The sequence below is a fragment of the Lotus japonicus genome, chromosome 6, assembly GCF_012489685.1.
Source record: "Lotus japonicus ecotype B-129 chromosome 6, LjGifu_v1.2".
NCBI classification, from domain to species: Eukaryota; Viridiplantae; Streptophyta; class Magnoliopsida; order Fabales; family Fabaceae; genus Lotus; species Lotus japonicus.
In genome coordinates this window covers 52419272-52441548 of record NC_080046.1, presented here as the reverse complement: position 1 = coordinate 52441548, position 22277 = coordinate 52419272, and the positions used below count along the sequence as shown (strand labels likewise).

At 37.0% G+C, this 22277-nt stretch overlaps 5 protein-coding genes and 1 long non-coding RNA gene across 7 annotated transcripts; 5 read left to right on the top strand and 1 right to left on the bottom strand.

The window, feature by feature from the left end:
• Positions 1–386: 386 nt before the first annotated feature.
• On the bottom strand, positions 387–2282 carry LOC130723477 (uncharacterized). 2 transcript variants are annotated; one of them, XR_009014289.1, is made up of 6 exons: positions 2154–2282; positions 1984–2034; positions 1641–1873; positions 1433–1504; positions 1253–1318; positions 387–710 (listed from the first exon to the last, which is right to left on the bottom strand). It is a non-coding gene; the product is annotated as an uncharacterized LOC130723477 (long non-coding RNA). The 2 variants fall into 2 exon arrangements; XR_009014290.1 differs by having other exon boundaries at positions 2130–2266.
• A 5541-nt stretch (positions 2283–7823) lies between these two features.
• On the top strand, positions 7824–10464 carry LOC130725542 (PKS-NRPS hybrid synthetase cheA-like). The gene is made up of 4 exons (XM_057576762.1): positions 7824–7964; positions 8054–9231; positions 9424–10411; positions 10456–10464. The coding sequence occupies exons 1-4, from the start codon at positions 7824–7826 to the stop codon at positions 10462–10464; spliced, it is 2316 nt and encodes a 771-aa protein (XP_057432745.1).
• A 7-nt stretch (positions 10465–10471) lies between these two features.
• On the top strand, positions 10472–10992 carry LOC130722577 (uncharacterized). The gene is made up of 2 exons (XM_057573343.1): positions 10472–10639; positions 10751–10992. Exons 1-2 carry the CDS (start codon positions 10475–10477, stop codon positions 10937–10939), a joined length of 354 nt encoding a protein of 117 aa, XP_057429326.1. The 5' UTR covers positions 10472–10474; the 3' UTR covers positions 10940–10992.
• A 288-nt stretch (positions 10993–11280) lies between these two features.
• Positions 11281–12898, top strand: LOC130722576 (uncharacterized). The gene is made up of 4 exons (XM_057573342.1): positions 11281–11880; positions 11956–12057; positions 12138–12203; positions 12294–12898. Exons 1-4 carry the CDS (start codon positions 11518–11520, stop codon positions 12351–12353), a joined length of 591 nt encoding a protein of 196 aa, XP_057429325.1. The 5' UTR covers positions 11281–11517; the 3' UTR covers positions 12354–12898.
• Positions 12702–17705, top strand: LOC130722575 (suppressor of mec-8 and unc-52 protein homolog 2). Its single transcript, XM_057573341.1, has 11 exons — positions 12702–12893; positions 13019–13156; positions 13286–13335; positions 14004–14118; positions 14251–14299; positions 14430–14519; positions 15122–15190; positions 15291–15414; positions 16000–16364; positions 16549–16932; positions 17187–17705. Exons 1-11 carry the CDS (start codon positions 12847–12849, stop codon positions 17466–17468), a joined length of 1713 nt encoding a protein of 570 aa, XP_057429324.1. The 5' UTR covers positions 12702–12846; the 3' UTR covers positions 17469–17705.
• Positions 17706–18185: 480 nt separating this feature from the next.
• Positions 18186–21076, top strand: LOC130726779 (uncharacterized). Its single transcript, XM_057578083.1, has 5 exons — positions 18186–18311; positions 18541–19433; positions 19652–19852; positions 20183–20378; positions 20601–21076. Exons 2-5 carry the CDS (start codon positions 18606–18608, stop codon positions 20780–20782), a joined length of 1407 nt encoding a protein of 468 aa, XP_057434066.1. The 5' UTR covers positions 18186–18311; positions 18541–18605; the 3' UTR covers positions 20783–21076.
• The last annotated feature ends 1201 nt before the right edge of the window (positions 21077–22277 follow it).

Here is a 22277-nt window from a genome sequence, read left to right as displayed (position 1 = left end):
CTATTTTAAAATTGTTCTTGCTATTTTAGTTACTTGGAAATAGGATAAAAAATGTTTCAATTCTTTACTCCATCAGTGTATAGAAATTAAACTCTTCTAAGCTACTGGGTGAGAAATAATAACTTTTAATAACAATATATAACACAAAAATGAATATATTTTAATATCTACTTTTTGAAGGAACATGATACATAAAATATGAATCAACATCTACATATCTAAATGCACCAAAATGTATTGAGGCTTGTGAAATTTAGATCCACAATGAGTGAACTGGAGTTTTTATAATAAAAAGGACTAAGTGCATGTTTGAAAAACTCATCCGGAATTCATGTTTGATCCACGTTTGGCCTCTCCAGATTTGAAACCAAAACACATTAAGTATAACAAAGAGGTACAACAACAATGCTTTAATTAATCATAACATTTAAAGTAAAAATTTATAACTACATATTGCAACTGCCTTGTCTCTTCACTCACTCAGTAAATACCAATTACAAAGTATGTAATCTTCCTAATAGCTATTAGTTCTTGTCCATTACATCCTACAAAAATTTAGCTTTCATTATCTTGAATTTTCAACACAGAAAATAGTTCCTTGCCTCCAAGTTGCAGCAACTTAGCTTTCATTATCACGAATATCTTTTTCTAACATCCAAAGGCCCAACTCAATGCACTCTAACTTGATAGGAAGATGAGCCAATGAGCCCCTATAATCCAAAGAGAGAAACATGTTAAATTTAAGGTCCAAACCTAATAACAAAAGGATACAAAATGGTTCAAAATAAATACAGCTGGACTGTATACTGACCAATAGGCTAAAATGAGATAACTTATACTAACTAAGTGGAACTGAATCAAAATTTGAAGGGCAGAATAATGACAATTCTCGTCTAGCTAATTGGCACCTAACATGAATACATTTTGTTTTAAATTTACTAAAATTACAACAAAACCATCAAAGGAGATGAAAAAGATTCCTACATCATGCTCATTACTACACAATTCAATGTTTCAATGGGTAATAAAGAAGAACTTTCATGTTTATCAATCATGTGTCGCCTTCTTCAGAGAAAATAAAATTGATTGGCCCAAAGCAATTATAATTAAGATTTCATATTCTAATTGACTTTTTCACCCATGATCCAAACTTACTCATTTGTCCAACACTACAGAATAGTAACTGAAATAAAATATCAAGTTCAATAGCATGAAGAAATTGACAAATGAAGTTATCAAAATACATTCTCACCTAGGAGGACCCAAAAGTTCCTTGCTGCTGTCAAGTAATGATTACTGCTTTGGGGGTGTCATCTCTCTTTTGTAGATTCACATATTTTCATTGTCAAACAGCACAATCAATTTTTTTATTCTTCTAGTGGAATACAAAAAATTGAAATAAAAGTGAATAGAGAAAAGAGAAGAGGCTTACTTGAGATAGCCGTAAGGAGAGGATGAGAATCTAGAGAGGGAGAAGTACTGAACAAAGATAAAACATAAAAATCTGAAAATCAAGTTCAAAAATTAAAAGGTGAGAAAGGAAAGATCTCCAAATTTCTACAAAAGGATCCCACCACCACAATTTTAGTATTTTGTCAGAAATAACCAACTTGAAATGGGATAATGAGAAAGTGACTTACATCAAACAATGCACATTGAACTCTCTTGAGCACATAGAGAATTCTTGTAAGTGCTCCATCATTTTCATTTTTATCACTCCTCGATTCAGCTAGGGATTTTCAATTTAAACCAAACGGCCAACAACTAGGAAAATCCGGACATGATACATACACATAGAAGTAAAACTTTACCTGGACAGTGAACCAAGAAGATGTATTTTTGTGGAAATGTCCTAGATTTCTGATGCAGAAATCTTTGCCGGCATTGACAGTAAACAATACCATTAGGAGGCGGCACAGCAATGAAAACCCTAAAACTCATTAACTGTAAACATCATGAAACCGAAGAGCCTGAAATTCGTACCTGAGAATGGAAGCTCCTAATCAAATCTTGAATTCCATATGCATCGCGGATCTGATATAATTGGGTAGGGCAGATTTGAAAACAAATAGTACACAGAGAAAATGGTAGGAGTTCAATCAGTGTTTACAGAGAAAAAAGAAACTCACAAAGAGAGAATGTGCGCATCTCACCTGAGACCCGTAGCCTTAATTCTTCCAGGCGAAAATGTCGTTAAATTTCAGAGGAGGAGGGCGTTGGTGAAGAAAAATTGGAAGAGATGCTGGTGAATGAAAAAGGAATAGGTTAAGAATGAAACGGCTGATGAATGAAAAATTGGTATTAATTATTAGTATTAAAGAGAGGTGGGTGTAGGTTAAGAAAAAAAAGTGTAGGATAATAGGAATGAAGGACTGCATGCCATGTAGGATTTTTTCATATATTAACCAATCAGGAGGTGCCATGCAGACGATGACTGGGCTGAGATCTTTTCCTGAATGTATATACTATGGATGACATTATTCTAATTGTTCGGTCTCTAGACGATGATGTTCTTGAATCAAATTTTGGTTGTTATTTTGTTTCCCAAAGTACCTTGTTTGGAACATCAATTATCAACCCCTATATATTAAATTTGAAGATTATTTGTTTCATTTTTTTTAACACTGTGAAGTTATTTCTCTTGTATGCATGCCATTTTTTAAGCTTTCATTTTAAATCAATTTGTCAATCAATTTTTACTTCACTTAATTTTTTAAATTAATATATGAATTTATTTAAATAAAAATGTAACAATTAATTATTGAATCTTTTTAGACTTTCCATTTTTATATTTAAATTTTATTTAAAATCATTAAACTAATTTTTAGCAAATTCAATTTTGTAAAAAATTTAAAGTTAAATATGTTTTTAATCCCTGTAATATATGGTGAAATCTAAATTGGTTCCTACAAACTTTTTTGCTAAAAAAACTATTTGAAATAAGTCTTTATTACGCCAGAGTATTTACATAGCACATTTTTTGTCCGATCACCAACTCACATGGCAGGCTTAGTGAGATCAAAGATTGTCCACTTGGAGAGAGTAAAATACACTCCAATCATAATTTCTTAAAGTCATTAATTCTTATATAAGATCTACTCTTCATCTCAAGAGATTGTCCAACATATATTTAAATTTATAGCTCACCAATAAGATGGTACACGTAATTAGTAATAAAAAAAATGGTACATGTATGATTTTTTTAAGGGAATTGTTATTCAGACCCCCACAGCTATTCAGACTCTGATAAATTTGTAAAATCCAAAAAAATCCTTTATAAATTTTTTTCGCTCGCACTTTGAAAGTCTGTCACTATAACACTTTGAAAGTGCGATAGTCACACACTTTCAAAGTGCGATAGTCACACACTTTCAAAGTGCGAGCGCAACACATATATTTCTTTTTTTTCCTGTTTAATTTTCGGAAGGAATTTTGGACTGTCACTTATTAGTTAAGGTAATAGGATCATTCTAAGCTCAATTATGCAGTTAGAATCTCCAAATTCCTACACCTTCTAGTAGTCTCACGATTTTTAAAAATCATCTAATATTAGTTATGTACAAACTTGCAGCAAAACGCACTTTCAAAGTGTGTTTACTTCGCACGTTAACAGTGCGTTAACTACGCACTTCTAAAATGCGTTTATTTGCATAAAAAAAAATAAAAAACGACAGAAACAACTCACTAAAGTTGGATATTTTCAAAAACGATAGAAGATGGAGGTTGTGGTGGTGGTGGTGGTGGCAGCGGCGATGGTGGCGGCAGTGGTGGCGGCTGCGGCGGTGGTGGCGGTGGGTGGTGGTGGGTGGTGGGGGTGGAAGAAAGAGGAAAGAGGTAAGGAGAGAGAAGAGAGAAAGAATGTGAAGAGAGGGGATTTTTTTATATTTTTTTTCATTAAGGGTATTTAAGACTTTTCATACATTAATGAGGGGTCTGTGTGGGGAATCTGAATAACAATTCACTTTTTTTAATCAGACACTACTCTCAGCGAGGTACTAAAAGTACTTTTCTCATAGTCCACATTTTGCAAATACTTAATTTAGTGCATATTTTAATTCTTTTACGATTGATTCTAAAACTATAATTATGGGCAGAAATTTTTGTTATTCATATTAGACACGTTCGTGTGGAGACTATGCCACAGACTTGAAAGCTGAAAGCAACAATGCTATAATAATTTCTTAGCCGAACCTAGCATCTATCCACATTTTAAATTTGAGGCATTATTGGAATTGTCGATCAAGGGAGTATATAGGTAATATTGTAATGCACATATTTGCTAGGTCAAATTAAAGTATTAAACTATCATGTAAAAGGCATGTCCTTTAGCATTTTATTTCTGATTACTCTTTCATTTCACTTTCATAGTTTCATTAGGTGATGGAGGCAATTTATTCACTAGAAAGATTTTTGTATCGCTATTCTAAATATACTATTATCACAAAGTTAAATTATGTTCAAAATTTTCATTTAAGGTGTTTTTTTATAAACATTCGGTATCCGGTCACCCTTTAAATGTTATTAGATTCAAGATTTAGTCACAGTTAAGGCTCACCATCACTCCTCCAGAGTGTATTGTGTGGGGATCGAACCCAATAGTTCTTCTCACACACTCAATTTGCATTGCCAACTGAACTACTCCTCTTGGATCAATTTAAAGTGTTTGGTCTTAGAGAAAGTTAGATCTCTTATTATTATGGGGTAATTGTACCAATGTAGGCTACTCCTTATCCCAAACCCTATAAGCTTCAATGGGCGACTGTTGAAGGGGAGTTGATTGCTAATTGGCAGGTTTTTATTACTTTTTTTCATTGGCAAGTATTTGGATGAAGCCTTGTTTGATGTATTGCCTATGAAGCAAGTCATATCCTTTTGGAAAACCTGTCTGAACATAAAATATCACCTAACTCATGACTTTTTGTCAAGTGTGTGAGGTTGTCATCAAGTGTTATCGAGAGCTTTGTTCGGGATTGGATTGAAACTTCTTTCACGCAATGTAATAGATTTTGTACTCTAATCTTCATTTTTCCCTTTGTGCAAAGAACATAAAATTTTGCATTTATGTTCTCCTAAAATTCAAAAGTTCACAATACAATCTCGAGGATTGAAAATAATTAAAGAAATAGTTTGCTCATAAAAAAAACTAAAGAAGTATAGCCTCCAATATTTTTTCTTTAGATATTGATTTAATTAGGGACTCAAACTTAACTATTTTAAAAATATGAGACATGAAGTCAAACAAGAAGATTTTAATGGATAAAAACAATAATTTCCTATAATACAAAGACCAATTAACATATTTAAGCCTAAAAATAAATAAAACAATTGGAACCAAATGTGTTTTATTTTTTCTAAAGCCAATTTAATCTAATGATCCCCATCAAACACCTTCAAAGAAGCAAATATCCTCTTCATCCATTACACAACTTCAATTATATAGCAATAATTTTCGAAGAGGAAAAACAAAAGGAAAACGTGGCCGTGGAATCGCACGAGGATGTGGAGGTGTGGTGGTGGAACCTCCAACCGCAATGTGGAGGTTGAAGGCGTGCATGGTGGTGGACCGTGGAAGTAGAATCATGGTGGTGGTGGATATGTTCTATGGGAGACCAGAAGGGGACTGAGGGAGGATAGAGAAAAGAAAGAGCGGAAGACGGTCATGATTTTTTTTTTTAAAATTGTCATGATTTTTAATATGTATGTGATTTATTATGTTCTATTTTAAAGTTTTTTTCAATAAATATATATTATTTGTTGGTTCTTCACTTTTTAATTTTTCAAACAGTAAGTCGAATCAATTTTCATTGACTTTTATCCGTCTCGATCAGTTTTGAATCGAATAACAAAAAAACAATTCAATTTAATTGATTCGGTTTGGTTCGTCGATTTCATCATATCCGATGAATACCCCCGCGGGTGAGGGTATTTGAGTAATTTGAAAATCGCCCCCTATCTCCGTTCGTTGCATTCATCACACCAGTGACCTTGGGGAATTAGATTTCCCACCCCTGGGTTTAGAATTGCCACCCCATTTAAAAGTGGGGAAAAACCAATATTGCCCCTCCGTGTTTTAGTCCGAATGTATAACATTCGGACTCCTCCGAATTTTCAAATGTCGGACTCAGTTAATAATATACAAAACTATCAATTCAGATTCACATTTGTAACGGGACAGAACATCAACTCTCGGACTGGTTCAGGAGAAGCGACCCAGAGGCACCCAAATCGACCCACACATCACGACCAAAAGCAACCAAGAATCATCTGTGATTCAAAACCGACCACACTGAGGTAATTTGTTGGAATCCACGACCAAGAATCATGTGTATTTTGAATCATGTGTATTTTGATGAGTTAGTGTTGTGATTTCAAATTTAGGGTTTCAAATTTAGGTATTTCAGTTTAGGTTAGGTTTCGAATCCCTTTTTATGAGTTGATTTGGTGAAATTTCATTCCTATTGTGATTTCTGGGGTATATGGGGTTCTGAGGTGCGAATTTGGGGATATTCGTACTCCGAATCTTGAAGATTCGGACTGGTTCAGGACTTCAAGATTCGGACTGGTCCAGGACTTCAAGATTCGGACTTGAGAGATTCAGTACTGTCTCTCCTATTGCTTCTGTTATTGTTTTTCATGATAAGATGAATGGGGTGAAGATAATTTCCATGCTTTTGGCTATCTTAGGGTAGTGGTTAAGGACATAACCAACTTGAGATTTCACATTTGAATTTCATAACATTATTTGAATTGTATTGAAATTTCATAACATTAGTTTACTATGTATACTTGTGGATTGCTTCAACTAGTTAGTTACTCATTACATAGCTATTAATCTGTTTTCCTTATTTTTTCTGATAGATTATGGCGAGGACAAAGCAAACTAAGAGGGTATCGTCTGAAGAGTTGGCCGATCGTCGTGCCTATCTCCACGCTTCTCATAGGCGAGGTGATCATGATACAGATGTGTCGACTTCTCGGAAGCGGGCTAGGAAGGGTGCTAGGAAGGGGGCTCCGAAGGCGACCACTGAGGTTCCTGCCCCTGCTACTGAGGTTCCTGCTACTCAGGTTCCTGATACTGAGGTTCCTGCCCCTGCTACTGAGGTTCCTGCTACTCAGGTTCCTGCTACTGAGGTTCCTGCTCTCTCGACGCCTGAGGTTACTGCTACTGAGGTTTCTCCTCAGTCGACGCCTGAGGTTACCGCCCACGATACTGTTGAGCCTTCCACCTCTTCACTTGATATTGATGCAGTTGAGGAGCCGGAGTCGGAGTCGGGGTCGGAGTCGGGGTCTGAGTCTGAGATTGAGGGTGAGGATGTAGAGGTAGAGGATCCGAATATGCCGCCGCTCCAGAGAGATCCACCGTTTCCTGGTGGGCCGGTTGAGTTGTCACTTCTGCAGCATTACCCGGATCACATAGCGCCGTGGACGTGGCATACCCTACTAGGCACCACTGACCCTCGTTATTCTGAGCGAGGTGATTTGAGGCTTGCCACTGCTGGTACGAAGCTCGGGCTGATGACGTGTGAGGGGGACAATTACAGGGAGGTCCGCTTGATTGTGGAGAGGAGCGGATTGTATCCACTGGTCAGGTGCAGCTATGTAGAGACGGATCCAGGGCTTATATCGGCCCTTGTGGAGAGGTGGCACGAGGTGCCACCACCATCACTTCAACTTTTCTGCCCCGACATAAATCCGAATGTTCAAGTCTCGGATTAGTACGAAAGTTATAGTCTCGGATTAGTACGAGAGTTATAGTCTCGGATTAGTACGAATGTTCATTATACGGACTGTTAACCAGTGGCAGATTGGTTTATGCAGGCAGTATGACGAGCACATTTTTCTATGATGATGAAATGCTGCTTCTAAAACAAGATAATGATGTCAGTGAAGGAATGTTGCTTCAACAACAAGATAATGTTCAGCATATAAGTGTGGATACCACTCATTTATGGTCGACCGATCAGGTATTCATTGCGTATACCATAATGACATTATTGTTTAGTGATGCTTGAATTGATTACTAATTTTAAAATGATATGTTACCACTGTACAGATATTTGAAACTGTTGATGACCTTAAACAATGGGCTAAGAATGTTGGGAAGGACAATGGATATGCGATTGTGACTGGAAGGTCTGATTATTCCAGAAAAGGTGGAAATATGTATATTGTTCTGCGGTGCTCGAAGCATGGTGTGTACATCCCGTACAAGGACCCTAAGTCCTTCAAGTACAACTCCACCGGATCACAAAAATGTGATTGTCCTTTTAAACTTAAAGGACGACCTACGGAGGGTGATAAAAATTGGTGGCTGAAAGTGTTGGAAGGGGTACACAACCATGAACCAGCTGGATCTTTGGTTGGCCATTCCTATGCTGGTCGACTAACAGAAGAAGAGAAGGTTCAAGTCGACAGCATGAATAACAATTGGGTCCCACCGAGACACATGTTGGCCACTTTGAAGGAAAATAATCCGGGTAACTTGTCTACCATCACTCAAGTGTATAATCGCATCAAAAAAGTTAAAGAATTAGACCGCGGGCCACTTACAGAGATGCAATATTTGCTGAAGAAGTTGGCAGAAGCCAACTATGTTCACTTTGAAAGACATGAAGAAGATTCGGGTGTCATTATGGAACTTTTCTGGGCTCATCCTAATGCTATTAAACTCTTCAACACATTCCCTCACGTGGTAATCATGGATTGCACATACAAGACAAACAAATTTCAAATTCCATTGCTTGAAATGGTTGGCCTCACTTCTACTGGTCTGACTTACTCCATTGCATTTTGCTACATGACTCGTGAGCGCACACCTGACTATGTTTGGGCCTTGGAGTGCATGAAATCTCTACTTGCTGACCCTGCCCGATTACCTGGAGTGATTGTGACTGATAGGGAATTGGCTTTACTCAGTGCTGTTCGGAATATTTTTCCTGAGGCTACCCATTTACTATGCCTATTCCACATAAACAAGAATGTTGAGGCAAAGTGCAAATTGTGGGTTGACACAACGGATTTTAAAGCCTTAGTGATGCAAAAGTGGAATGAAGTGGTATATGCGGAAACAACTACACAATTTGAGGAGGAATGGAGCGACATGTGTGATATGTGTAAGGATCATCCAAGGTTCACATCGTACATTTATGACACTTGGTTGGTTCACAAGGAGAAATTTGTGAAGGCATGGACAAACAGAGTGAAGCATTTTGGAACGACAACAAGTAACAGGTACTACGCACATGCAATCTTGATAGACTTGCTTCATTTGATAGAATTGATTCATTTAATAGGCTTGTTTCATTTTTTGTATGCATTTGATAGACTTGTTTCATTTGATAGAATTGATTCATTTGATAGGCTTGTTTCATTTTTTGTATGCATTTGATAGGCTTGATAGACTAGCTTCATGTTTGTATGCAGGGCTGAAAGTGCACATGCAAGCTTGAAGAAGATGCTTAGGAATGGCAAGGGTAACCTGTGCGATTCATGGGAAGCAATTGATAGGTTGACCATTGTACGCCACAATGCAATACAAGCATCGTTTGAGCGCAGTATTAACATTGTAGAGCACCGTTTCAAGTCTCCAATGTATAAGAATATGAGAGGATTCGTTGCTAAACATGCACTTCACCTAATGTATGATGAACAAAACAGATTTTGGGGTCATGGTGAGAAATGCGGTTGCGTGATGAAAGTCACTCATGGACTACCTTGCGCTTGTGCACTTCAGAGTATGGCCTCAATTCCGTATGCAGCAGTTGATCCATTATGGAAGATACTTTCTTGGGAACAAGTGCCTGTTGTGGAGAGTCAAACCTCAAACAGTGGATGCATGCCGCTAGAGATTGAGGATTTGTGGGCTCATTTCAATACCTTGGATGATGCGGGCCAAAGTATGCTGAGAAGGAAGCTTAAAGAGCTTTATTGTCCTCAAATCAGTTCATTGTGTCCTCCTGAAGTGAAGATAAAGCACAATCAATCGTCCAAGGAGAGGAAAACCAAACCTCCCAGAGGTCAATCAATAGGATCCACCCAGCGTGACCTTTCACATTGGGAACATGTTGACAATCAGACCAAAGAACAAGAATCGAAAGCTAGCAAGAGGAAACCTAGGTTCACCAAAACTCCTAAAACAACTCCAACATCGCAAGCTCCTAAGTCAAAGAACAAGATGGCTATGACGGCCACCGGCTCCAAAATCTACTTACCGGAGTTGCCATCTTTTTTATGGCCATATATACATGAAGTGATAGATGTTGTCGGGGATGGTAATTGTGGATACAGAGCCGTCGCTGCATTGCTGGACCTTCAGAACGGTCAGGACGGTTGGCCTCGGGTTAGGGAAGAGCTGATTGTAGAACTCACACTCTATGAGAAACACTATACACGCATGTGGGGTTATGATGTGGTACAAGCCATGCACAATCGTCTCACTCTCCCTCCTGATGGTAGAGCCACTAAAGCCAAATGGATGCATCTACCGGAGATGGGGTACCTTATTGCTAACCGGTTTCGGGTGGTTTTCATCTCCATCTCGTTAAAATCTAGTTACACTTACCTTCCGATGAGAGGAGGCGACCCACCGTTAGAACATCCTGTCATAGCTATTGGTCATGTGACCAATCACTTTGTACAGGTATATCCTCAATTAAATACATATCTTCTTTTTTATTAATACACTCTCTTGTCACGTTAAACAATTTATATTGAAATATATCTAATTTTACTACTATACTCTTAAATGTAGCTGAAGTTGGTGTCTGGACATCCTATGCCGCCAATTGCTCCCCAATGGGAATACAACGTTGAAGAACCCGAGTCCGAATGGTGTAAACCGTATAAAGAGCGTTTGGATAGATTTATGGCTGAACACACTGTTTGGATTGGTCCTTGTGTTATTACCAACTTTGATTTAACAGACATAACAGAAGATTGATAATATGATTCATGTTTGTAATGTTGTAACCATGTCTGTAACCATATTATTAGCAAGAATATTTTCCTACATGTATTAAGACAATGCTCCAGTATTGTAACGAGGTCTGTTTGTCCCATATTATTGTCACTGCATTTTCACGTTTCTGTCTGTGACAGTATCTGGTTTTAGAGGTACGAATCTTGAAGTTTCATATTAATCCGGGTTTTCAACTCTCGGACGTCTTAAAAAGGGGGGTGGTAAATTTAATTATGAATCAGTCCGGAACTTATAGTCCTGGATTGATCCGAAACTTAAAGTCCTGGAGTGATCCGAAACTTATAGTCCTGGATCACCCTTATCAAGCAGCAGAATGCCTACACAACCAACTCTGACCACCATCAATTACAATCTCAACCACCATCACTGCCTACACAACCAACTCTGACCACCATTAATCTTCACCACCAACCCCATTACTCATTCCTCCTACACCATAAATCCCTTTACTTCCTATATTAGTCCCCTATGCACCAAATGCATCCTACACCATTACATTACTTCCCTTCTTCCCTTGTTGCAGGAAATAACCAGAAGAAATGGAACAAGATCCACCATCAACCTTCATCCGCCCTTGCAAACGCCAAGACAACCTTGCCTCCAGCTCTCGTCCTCTCATTCCCGGCCCAGCTGGCGCCGTCCAGGCCGCCATGATTCACCGCAGATCCACCGACGACAAACCAAACATTTCAACCCAACAATTCGTTAGGCAAGTCCTCCAAGACGGCCACGACACCGATCCCGATTTCCAATCCAATGCTTTGCTTTCAGCCCTGCAATTAAACGGATCTGCCACTCCTCTGGGCGCAATCACTCACCATCATGAAAGAGTAGATCACGTCATCGGTGTTATCAAATCCTGCAATCCCAATGGGTTTGGAGATGCAACAGTTACACTCAAGGTATTTCCTTATTCCTCCTTATATTTCAGTGAAATGATTCATGTTTCTCTCATGACATCTGAGATTGAGATTCAGGACCCTACGGGCACTGTTGGCGCTAGTATCCATCACAAGGTCTTCACTGAAAGCGTATTTGCGAAAGACATAACTGTTGGATCTGTTCTGCTTCTCCAAAAGGTTAATCTATAGGCAACTTTAACATTTTAAGCTTCTTTGGACAACTTGGACATCACATCGTTTCTTCACTTTGCTTTCAGGTCGCTGTGTTCTCTCCTAGAAAGTCTAATTGTTATCTGAATATAACCTTGTCCAATGTAGTCAAGGTATGATAATCTTCTTCCACATCTAAAATAAAGCATTTGAATCTTTTCCACATCTACAACAAAGCATTTGAATCTGTTTTCATTATACAGGTATTTTCAAAGGACAGTGCACCTCCACCTGGAAGCTTCACAAACATAACAGAAGATTAATATTAGTTCTTTACTAATCTATATTAAGGACTATTTGTGTAACTTTTGAAATGCTGAACTTAGATTTCGTATTGTTATTTTGCTTTACTTTTCTAATGCTTAACTTGGATTATTGTATTGTAATTTTGTTTAAATTGGATTATGTAACTTTTCAATTTTAAAGTCATGTTATATTTGCTGCAATTGGACTAAAGTCATGTTATTTTAACTGTAATTAAAGAATCCGAAGGTTTAACTCTCGGACTAGTCCAGAACATCAACCTCTGGACTGGTATGGAGGTTTAAGTCCCGGAGGGTATTCCCGGCATTTTTTTAAAAAGACTAGGGTGGCAATTCTAAACCCAGGGGTGGGAAATCTAATTCCCGTGACCTTGGCCCCTGAATATGCTTCTGGCGTTCCCTCGCAAAACCCTAGCTCCATTGTCAAATCCTCTCTTCCATTCCAACACCGTTCAATCTTCACGAGCAATAGCTTCATTCAATCTCTTCCGCCATGACCGCGCCCAAGAAAAATCACAAGGAGAAACCAATTCGCCGCAAGTAAGTTCAATCCAATTTCATCCATTTTCACAATCACATCGTTTCTCTGCAAATTTTTGTGTATGCATGCGTTTGATGAAGTTTTTCTTGTGATGTTGTGATTGATAGTGATGATGTTGTTACAGGGAAGAGAAACCGGAAGAGCCGGAACTTCCGAAATATAGAGATCGAGCTAAAGAGCGTAGAGAGGATCAGAATCCTGATTATGAGCAAACTGAACTTGGATTTCATGCTGTTGCTCCTCCTGGTACTGTAGATCCCCGGTAAGGTTTTCGCCGCCTTATTAGACAAATTTGTATGGTTCATGTTTGTGGTTGGAGTTTCTCGATTATAGCGCGAACCGAAAAGAGTGTTTGGTCTTTCTCTAACAACAATGTGGTGATGTTTTGTAGGTCATCTGATGCACACAAATTATCTATTGAGAAGAGCAAGTACCTAGGAGGTTTGTAACTTTGTAATTCAATGTTATTTGTTCTGCATAAACCAATTGTTGTCCTGGTTTGCTTAGAAACAAATGGTCTGAAGTGTGTTTGATTACCCGTTTCGCCTAACTAATTAGGTTTTTGGTTTCTTTTATTGTTGTATGTGTAATAAATGCTAATTACTTTGTAAAATTTGAGAGGGTTTGCTACTGGGGAATCGGATTTTAAGTACATTGGAATCGTAAGCATAAAATGTATTGAATTCACGATTCAATACGTTTCGTTTGTCACAGTTATCCCAAACATAGGTGATTTAAAGTTTCCATATATCGTAGACTCTAATATTCAACCATATAATATAGTTCGGCTTGCTTTCGATGATGTCGATCCACCCAATCCAATTAAGGTTGCTCTAACTGAGTGGGACTTCTTAGGCATACAGGGTGCTTGGAATTTAGATTCCTTATACCGTGTCCCTCCATAATCTATTTCCTTTTCTGCTACGTGTTGTTTTTTTCTTAATTATATTGTGGCTTGCATTAGGATGGAACATTTGTCTCTATTATTACAAGCATGATTCTGGAATTGATATATATGTGAATGACATGTACCTTAACTTAACAAATGAGGCTTAATTGAGATGGTAATCCTAATAACTTGGCATGTTGGCTTTAATGATATTGGTCAGGTGATGTGGAGCACACACATTTGGTCAAAGGTTTGGATTATGCTTTGCTGAATAAAGTAAGAAGTGAGATTGTTAAGAAGCCAGATGCTGTTGATGATGTTGATGGGAAATCCAGGTATTTTCGAATCAGAATTGTCAGTGATTGTAGTTATGTTGTTGTGCCGTTATGGATTAAATGATTTTATGAATTCTAAATATTTATCTTTGGTGAATCTTACTTTTAATATGTGCTTGTGTTTTTTGACAGAGCATCTAAGGAAGACCAACAAGTATCAATTCGCACAGCAACTGCAAAGGTTCTTTTTGTAGATTTATATAAAATAGAAACTGGAGAATAATTTTGCAAATTTAAGTTGTAAAATTGAAACTGCTACGTTAGGAGTTATTAGAGCCCGTTGATATTGATACTTTTTATATGTGTTTCAGTCAGTTTATCAGTGGATTGTGAAGCCTCAGACCATTATTAAGACGAATGAGATGTTCCTGCCTGGTCGAATGACATTTATTTATGACATGGTGAGAATTTCTGTTTTGTTGACAAGTTAATGATGTTTCAAAAGATTCTATGGCTATTTCCCATTTTTCAGTAATATTTATTTAGCATTTAGCTTGTTTTGAAAACTCATTTTAGCCTTCACTGTGATTATATGAGAAATGAGGAGTGAATACCGAAGGTTATATTTATATGAGTATTCACACTTATGATATAACCATCAAGTCCTGTGACTTCATTAAAAGAATATGTGATGGTCTATGTTGTTTTAATCTTCACCATTCTCAGGGTTATGCAATGCAGAATCGATCATGAACAAAAGTTGTGGCTGTTGTGCAATGTTAACCTATGGCTAATACTACATGTTGCATCTATCTGTTTTTATTTGGGTCTGCATAAGGAATATGATACCTGGATATGATAATACTCATAGTAATGAAGGGAACAGAGAGTTATTCAATATACCAGATATAATAGATATCTTAAGAATAGGGTGGTTATTTGGCAAAGTCAGGGTTAATAAAACTCATGTCTGTGAACTGTTTGATCTAATTCTTTTATATTATACCTTTTAAATTCCCTGAAAGCAAATTTCTGACAGAAATTCTCATTTTTAATATGGTAGGATAGTGGATTTCATCATGATATTCCAACAACCTTGCACCGCAGTAAAGCTGACTGTCCAGTGCCAGAGGTTTATGATCTTGCCGATTCCTTTTTGACATTTGCCCAATTACACTGGACAGCTTGTCTCTACATACATTGCCTTATATGCTTTGCTTCATTCTGCACAGGAAATGGTTACAGTTAATGTTGACGGGTCTGTTCTAGATCGAATTGCTAAAATAATGACTTATCTTCGTCTTGGTTCTTCTGGGAAAGTCTTAAAGAAGAAAAAGAAAGAAAAAGATGTAAAAGGTAATACTGCCCTGAGCAGATCATTTTAGAATTTTTTATTATCATATTCTAGACGCACATTTAGTTTTCTTAAAAAACATGCTGCTGTATCTTAGGTGTATTTCTGCATTTTAGTTATTTTATGTAAAAGATCAGGATGGGTTTGTTCATAACTCTAAGCCATAGTTCGACGTGAATTTCTTTTATTATAAATGAGTGTGAAACTCTTGTTTTTTATTAGTTTGAGTTGCATAGGTCAATGATGTTGAGGAATTTCTCAATGTTAGAGAAATAACCAGGGAGATAATGAATGATAAACATTCATTGTATCCTTTCTCGTGGATCAAGAACACCATGTGAAAATTCTCTCATGTTAAAATTGTGTCTATCTCTCTCTTCACATTTATGCATTAAATAGGTATAGGTGGGAGACCCTTTAACTGTTTATGAAAAGAGAGATGGACACAATTTCAACATGAGGAAACATGACAGAATTTGCGCATGAGAGGATCCTAGTCCCCTTTCTCATGCACATTTTTTAAAATAATTTTTCTTGGAATCAATAGCTAAGCTAATAGGTTCCTGCCACACTCCCTTTTTTTCCAGGTAAAATTTTGGCTGCTGGTAATGGATATGACAAAGAGGATAAGCCAACAAAGGTTGAAGGTGGGGGGTTAAAGAATCAAACCGAAAGTGAATTCCTTCCGCCACCTCCACCTCCACCTCCCATAAAGAAAAATCCACTTAATTCAAGAGAGAAACAAGGCCCAGCTGTTGCTAGAACAGATGATGATGACATTTTTGTAGGTGATGGTGTTGAGTATGAGATACCTGGTAAAGACCCGAGCCAGAGTCCTGTCTCTGAGGACATGGAAGAGTCTCCTAGGAACAAAGAAAAAACTTCATATTTCACTGAACCTAGTTATGGTCCTGTCCCACCCTCCATGCTGCCTCAAGTGTGGCAAGAACCGGTAAGTTTGTGCTGTTTATTTTAGTGTTGGATCGTTGATTTACTAGTGGAATATGATAGGAAAAAACTCCCTACTCCTGCCCCCTTATTTATAATATTTGCTTCTCTTAAGATTTATTATGCTTGACTTATGTTCAATGGTGTATTGAGTTTACGTGTACTTTGATTTCGCTGTTTGGTCTCAGAATGGATATGATGTAATGCAAACACAAGCCTTGGCTGGTGGCTACCAAGGAGAGTGGCAGGAGTACCAGTATGTTGAACAACTGGCTTACCCAGATCAATATCTTCAGCCAGACATGCAGACTTATGATGCACAAGCAGATTTAAATATTCCACAGGATCCACGCTTCATGACTCAAGAAGAAAAAGATCGAGGTTTAGGATCAGTGTTTAAACGAGATGACCAGAGACTTCAACAGCTTAGGGAGAAAGATGCTCGTGAAAAAGATCCCAACTTCATCTCGGAGAGTTACTCTGAATGTTACCCTGGGTATCAAGAATATAACCGTGAGGTAGTGGACAGTGATGATGAAGCCGACTTGTCCAAAATGGATATGGGTGGAAGGGTAAGTAACCTCTACTTACTGATGAGGAAATTGACTGCATTTCTTTTTATTTAATTGAAGTGGCTTACAAGTTACAATATATCTTGTCATCATGACTATTGTACATTTATACTTGCTTTTATCTCAAAATAACTAGTTGGCAAAAATAATTTTGTTGAAACTGCTTCTGGATTGAGTCATATTGTTGTCCACTTAGAAGTGATAACTCAATTATGTGGTGAAAATTGGAGTATTGAAATCTGAACTCTCAACAGGCAAAGGGACGTCTTCATAGATGGGACTTTGAAACTGAAGAGGAATGGGCCACATACAATGAGCAGAAGGAAGCAATGCCAAAAGCTGCATTCCAGTTTGGTGTGAAGATGCAAGATGGGCGAAAGACACGAAAGCAAAACAAGGATCAGAAGCTCAACAATGACTTGCATAAGATCAATAAGATACTTGCCAGAAAGAAGATGGAGAAGGATGGTGGGAATGATGAGGGTGGCCAACAATATGATGACTCACCTCAACCTGGAAAGAAGCTTAGAGTATGAGTCCCGGTCACTACACTGTAACATAATATTTATGGAATGAGACGAGAATTTAATTTTGTCTGAAGTTGATTATGTACTAATATGATGTATTTTTTTTCCTTTTATAGAATCTTTATTCAGGCTGTTTTCTCATGTTCATAGAATTCATAGAACAAAGAAAAAACAGCAATAAGATCAACCGAGTGTGTAAAACGATGTTTTTTTTAAAGGAAGGGTGTAAAACGATGTTAAATCTAACATCAACTAGTGTTAAGAGAAGTTACAGCCTAAAACCTAATTTATTTTTAAAGTAATGCAATTTAGTTTATATGTTAAATTTAGTTTCATTTTTTGTGAATAATAAAATATCTAATTTATTTTTTCTTTGAAATATAAGTTAAATTTGGAGGTCGTTATTTTTATTTGAAAAAAATGTAAACAGTAAAAGTCAATCATGTTTGAGACAAATGGTAAAATTAGTTAATTTATTTAGTTTAATTAAAATATTTTATAATTTTCAAGCGTGACATTTTATAACAAATTAGTGCGATAATACAATAGAATTGAAAAATTATATAAATTATAACGTAACGTAAGGAAAGGAAAATTTTTGAGTTTAAATAATGGCATGCATCTAAACCTCTAATGGGAGGTGTGAGAAAAATTAAGTGAACATAAAGGAGATAACAAATATCTCACCTTATTATATGAATATGATCATAATCATATTTAGCAGAAGAAAAAAAAAAAAGATAGCCCAAAAGATACCTTAAGATGTTCTGTATTTCAAATGACTAGATAGAACTGACATTTAACTTATCGGATAAGATAATCAAATTCCAAGATAATTTTGAAAATTCCTAGGTTTGTTGCTTCAACTTCCATTCTATTCTGAATATTCTTCACCTGATCATAGCTAAAAAAATTGTTATGATCAGGTGAAGAATATTCTATTCTCTATTCTATTCTCTCACACAATTCTCCATAAGCATGCGCCTCCTTGCTTAATCCCTTTATATGCATACGCATCTCAATTTAGGTTTTGTTATTTGTAATAGCCTTGTTCAATTTTAGTTTCAATGTTTTTTCCCAGTTGTTTCCAACAAGGATTATAGACTGAAGCTTTCAATTGCAATCTCGGGTTGCTAATTTTGGATAATGCAATCTGATGTGAATGAAATGGCAGCCTCTGATGATGAATTTCCACCCTCATATGATGATGATAATTGTAGCTATGGTGAGTCTACAAGGGCTGAACCTAAGCCTCCAGACCAAGAAAAAGAGTTTTTGAATCAGTTTAATTTTAATGCTCTAGATTTGTTTGATGGGGGTTATGAATCAAATGACGAGTCTCATGGTATCACACCATCTTTGGCTAAAAAGACTCCAGAGATGGTGAGCCTGAAGAATATGCTTACTGGTGGTGCCTTGGCCCTTTTGACTGGAAGAACTAAAACTGCTAATCAGCTGTCCACTGATTCCAATGTGTCCTCTTTTGGCTCTGGAAAGAATGGAGATACTGTCATGGACTCATCAGTTTACACACCGAGTGCGCCGCCTTTCGAGCTGGTTGGGATTGATTATGGTGCCTACAAAGAGGTGCTGGAGGCTGAGCCTCCTGAGTGGCTGCCTGATAGTTCTTCTACTGCTTGTATGGGGTGTGCTGCTCCGTTTACTGTGCTTACCCGCGGCAGGCATCACTGCCGGTTCTGCGGTGGTGTTTTCTGCCGCGGGTGTACGCAAGGGCGATGTTTGTTGCCGGTTAAGTTCAGGGAAAGGAATCCACAGAGGGTGTGTGATGCCTGCTATGATAGGCTTGACCCTTTGCAAGGTGTTCTTATCAATACAGTTAGCAATGCTGTGCAGCTGGCAAAGCATGATGTGATGGACTGGACTTGTGCTAGAGGGTGGCTTAACCTTCCTATTGGCTTGTCTATGGAGCATGAGATATATAAATCATCTAACACTTTAAGAAGCTACTGCCAGGTTGTTTTTTCTTCTTTGTGTCATGCATTGAGCAAGTGACTTGTTCTCATATTCTAGTAATAACATAATGTATTGCTTCTATGATGTTTGTTTGAGATTGTGGTTGATATTTGCTAATGCTATTAGGTTTGAACAAGTAATTGCCTTGTTGATATGTCCGAATACTAGTACATTAGTTCTGCAAGCTGTTATTAACTCATAACTTGTTCAATGAACAGGTGGCCATATCAAATCCTGAGAAGTCCATCCCTTTATCCATTCTCACCGGAGCCAAAGGGCTAGCAATTTTGACAGTTGCCAAAGCTGGTGCACTGCTCTCTTACAAACTAGGTACTGGTTTGGTTGTTGCTCGAAGATCAGATGGATTGTGGTCAGCGCCATCAGCCATATTCTCCCTCGGTTTAGGATGGGGTGCACAGGTAAGGAGACCATACGTGGGTTTTAGGATTGTGGAAACATATCTCAACTGTTGTGTTTCAGATATTGATTAAATTGAAATAAAAAAGAAAGAATAGTATAGAGTCTAGAAATTTCTTTTGTTCTTCAATTCTTTGTTGATACTTGATAGAATATTTTCTTGCAACCGTGTTTGCATGCCACTCTACCATTGGTAAAATCTTGAACATTGCCATTATAATTGGAATTCATTATCAAAATCAAAATTCTTGGAGGCATGCACTACTATGTGTTTACTTGGTTATATGATCTCTTTTGTGACTGATGAATTCATGCTCATTCTATGTACTCAGATTGGTGGTGAACTTATGGATTTTATAATTGTGCTTCGTGATACGAAAGCTGTCAAGACATTTTGTAGCCGCATGCATTTGTCTCTTGGTGCTGGTTGTAGTGCTGCAGCAGGGCCTCTCGGAAGAGTGCTCGAGGCAGATATCCGAGCCGGAGATAGAGGTTCTAGCATGTGTTATACTTATAGTTGCAGCAAAGGTAGTTTGCAGTGAAACTTTGATGCATATCTCATAATCTTCTTCTGATTGTCATGAGCATTTGAGGTGCAAGATTGTATGGTTGGCCGTTCAATTTAATAACCGGCTAATATTATCAATTTTCTGTAGTATTTTCTTAATTATAACTCACTTTGGATAATCTTTTTTCTACTTCATGATATGTTTGAAATATTGGCTAACACTAAATGTTCCCTAATTGTAGGTGCATTTGTGGGAGTATCATTGGAAGGAAATGTCGTTGCAACCAGGATGGACGCGAATTTGCGCTTCTATGGTGATCCTTATCTCACCACATCTGACATTCTATTAGGGATGGTGGACAGACCAAAGGCTGCTGAGCCATTGTATGCTGCTCTTCAAGACTTGTATTCCAGTTTAAGCTAGTTGTTCTGGTCACAATTGTAAATTGCACTAAGTCATTCTATCAGCTGCATATGGAGAGTTCAAATCCAATGCTCTGCTTATATAGAATTCCGGCACATGCATGGAGTTCTGCAATTTGGTACCGTTTTCAAATTTGAAGGCATTACTTATAGAGGGTGATGGACCAATACTTGAAGCCTTATTTTATGATGTGATGCCTGCCAATGCCAAATGCGCCAATTTCTCAGGTGAATATGTTACTGAATCTTAATTGTACATAGCCAATCCAATAAGTTATTATTTTCGTTTCTTGCATTCTTCGATCCAGGATTAGGGGTTTATTTCACCTTGTGTTGGACTCAATCTTCCAAAATGGCACTATTACATCCATAAATATTTATAGGCAATATGATAATTTATGAATTGCAATTGCAAATGAAAATTTAATATTTTATTTCAGCCCCAATGAAACCCAACATAGTAAACAATTTTTTAAATCAACGTTCTTTCTTTGGTTTAAGTCCCTCTAAACGATGTAACATGACGACAGGGGCTGAAACCTCAATATTATTTTACATTTAGGGTGTATACCAAAAAAAACAATTTAGAGGGGTGTAAACCAAAAGACCCAAATTTTAGAGGGACCAAAAATATTTTTAAGGCTTTTTTTTACAGTTGGAAAGTATGCTAGCTATATTTTAAAACAAATAAAGTTGAATTTATCCTAAATATTATTTTAAAAAAAAGGAAAATTCCGATTGGGGTTTCAATTATTTCAAAATCCGATCTAGTGCTAGAGCACTAAATTTTATCTTTTATTTTTTGAAATTTTAAATAAAAGATACAACTCATTAATTTATGACAATTTTTAAAATTCGAATTCAAAATGTAATTAATTTAATTGACAAATGATAATAGTAAATAAAATGTACTCAGAAATTAGTATCAGAAATTAACGACTATTTTTAGAATTCGAATTGAGGAGTTAATACAGTAAATAAATTTCTAAATTGAAAAACTTAAGAATAGAAAAAGCAAAAATAATATGAAAATTTAAATGGTATTAATTAGGTGACAAAAAATTGGAGTGTACATCCTGGATATTCCGTTGATTGAATGTCGTCATCTTTTATTTTGTATCAGGATGCCGTTGAGGCTTTTGCTTCCCTTAGAGTTCCTGTAGTGTAGCTTTTTGCTTTTCGGGGCCTTGCCCCACCATGTACCCAAAAAAATTACTATAGGATTTTCCTTCAATTTTATATCTGTTTTTGCTTCCCTTAGAGTTCCTATAGTGTAGCTTTTTGCTTTTCGGGGCCTTGCCCCACCATGTACCCAAAAAAATTACAATAGGATTTTCCTTCAATTTTATATCTTACAAATGAATCGTACTGCATCACTGTAATTAGATGCTTTGAGCTAGTTTTTCTTTGTCATTAATTTTTCTCCTGTAACAAAAAAAAAGATAATCTTTAGGTAATTATTTTAAAAATGAATTAAATATTTAAGTTCATTTTTC

What these genes read in the sequence shown, in the direction of transcription:
- LOC130726779 (XM_057578083.1), top strand. Translation starts at nt 18,606, where the DNA reads ATGCAATCTGATGTGAATGAAATGGCAGCCTCTGATGATGAATTTCCA. An exon ending in CTTTAAGAAGCTACTGCCAG is followed by an intron (nt 19,434 to 19,651) that starts GTTGTTTTTTCT and finishes TTCAATGAACAG; the next exon opens with GTGGCCATATCAAATCCTGA. An exon ending in TACTTATAGTTGCAGCAAAG is followed by an intron (nt 20,379 to 20,600) that starts GTAGTTTGCAGT and finishes CCCTAATTGTAG; the next exon opens with GTGCATTTGTGGGAGTATCA.
- LOC130722576 (XM_057573342.1), top strand. Translation starts at nt 11,518, where the DNA reads ATGGAACAAGATCCACCATCAACCTTCATCCGCCCTTGCAAACGCCAA. An exon ending in CTGTTCTGCTTCTCCAAAAG is followed by an intron (nt 12,058 to 12,137) that starts GTTAATCTATAG and finishes CTTTGCTTTCAG; the next exon opens with GTCGCTGTGTTCTCTCCTAG. An exon ending in CCTTGTCCAATGTAGTCAAG is followed by an intron (nt 12,204 to 12,293) that starts GTATGATAATCT and finishes TTCATTATACAG; the next exon opens with GTATTTTCAAAGGACAGTGC.
- LOC130722577 (XM_057573343.1), top strand. Translation starts at nt 10,475, where the DNA reads ATGCATCTACCGGAGATGGGGTACCTTATTGCTAACCGGTTTCGGGTG. An exon ending in TGACCAATCACTTTGTACAG is followed by an intron (nt 10,640 to 10,750) that starts GTATATCCTCAA and finishes TCTTAAATGTAG; the next exon opens with CTGAAGTTGGTGTCTGGACA.
- LOC130725542 (XM_057576762.1), top strand. Translation starts at nt 7,824, where the DNA reads ATGACGAGCACATTTTTCTATGATGATGAAATGCTGCTTCTAAAACAA. An exon ending in ATTTATGGTCGACCGATCAG is followed by an intron (nt 7,965 to 8,053) that starts GTATTCATTGCG and finishes ACCACTGTACAG; the next exon opens with ATATTTGAAACTGTTGATGA. An exon ending in GGAACGACAACAAGTAACAG is followed by an intron (nt 9,232 to 9,423) that starts GTACTACGCACA and finishes GTTTGTATGCAG; the next exon opens with GGCTGAAAGTGCACATGCAA.
- LOC130722575 (XM_057573341.1), top strand. Translation starts at nt 12,847, where the DNA reads ATGACCGCGCCCAAGAAAAATCACAAGGAGAAACCAATTCGCCGCAA. An exon ending in GAAAGAAAAAGATGTAAAAG is followed by an intron (nt 15,415 to 15,999) that starts GTAATACTGCCC and finishes CTTTTTTTCCAG; the next exon opens with GTAAAATTTTGGCTGCTGGT. An exon ending in AAATGGATATGGGTGGAAGG is followed by an intron (nt 16,933 to 17,186) that starts GTAAGTAACCTC and finishes AACTCTCAACAG; the next exon opens with GCAAAGGGACGTCTTCATAG.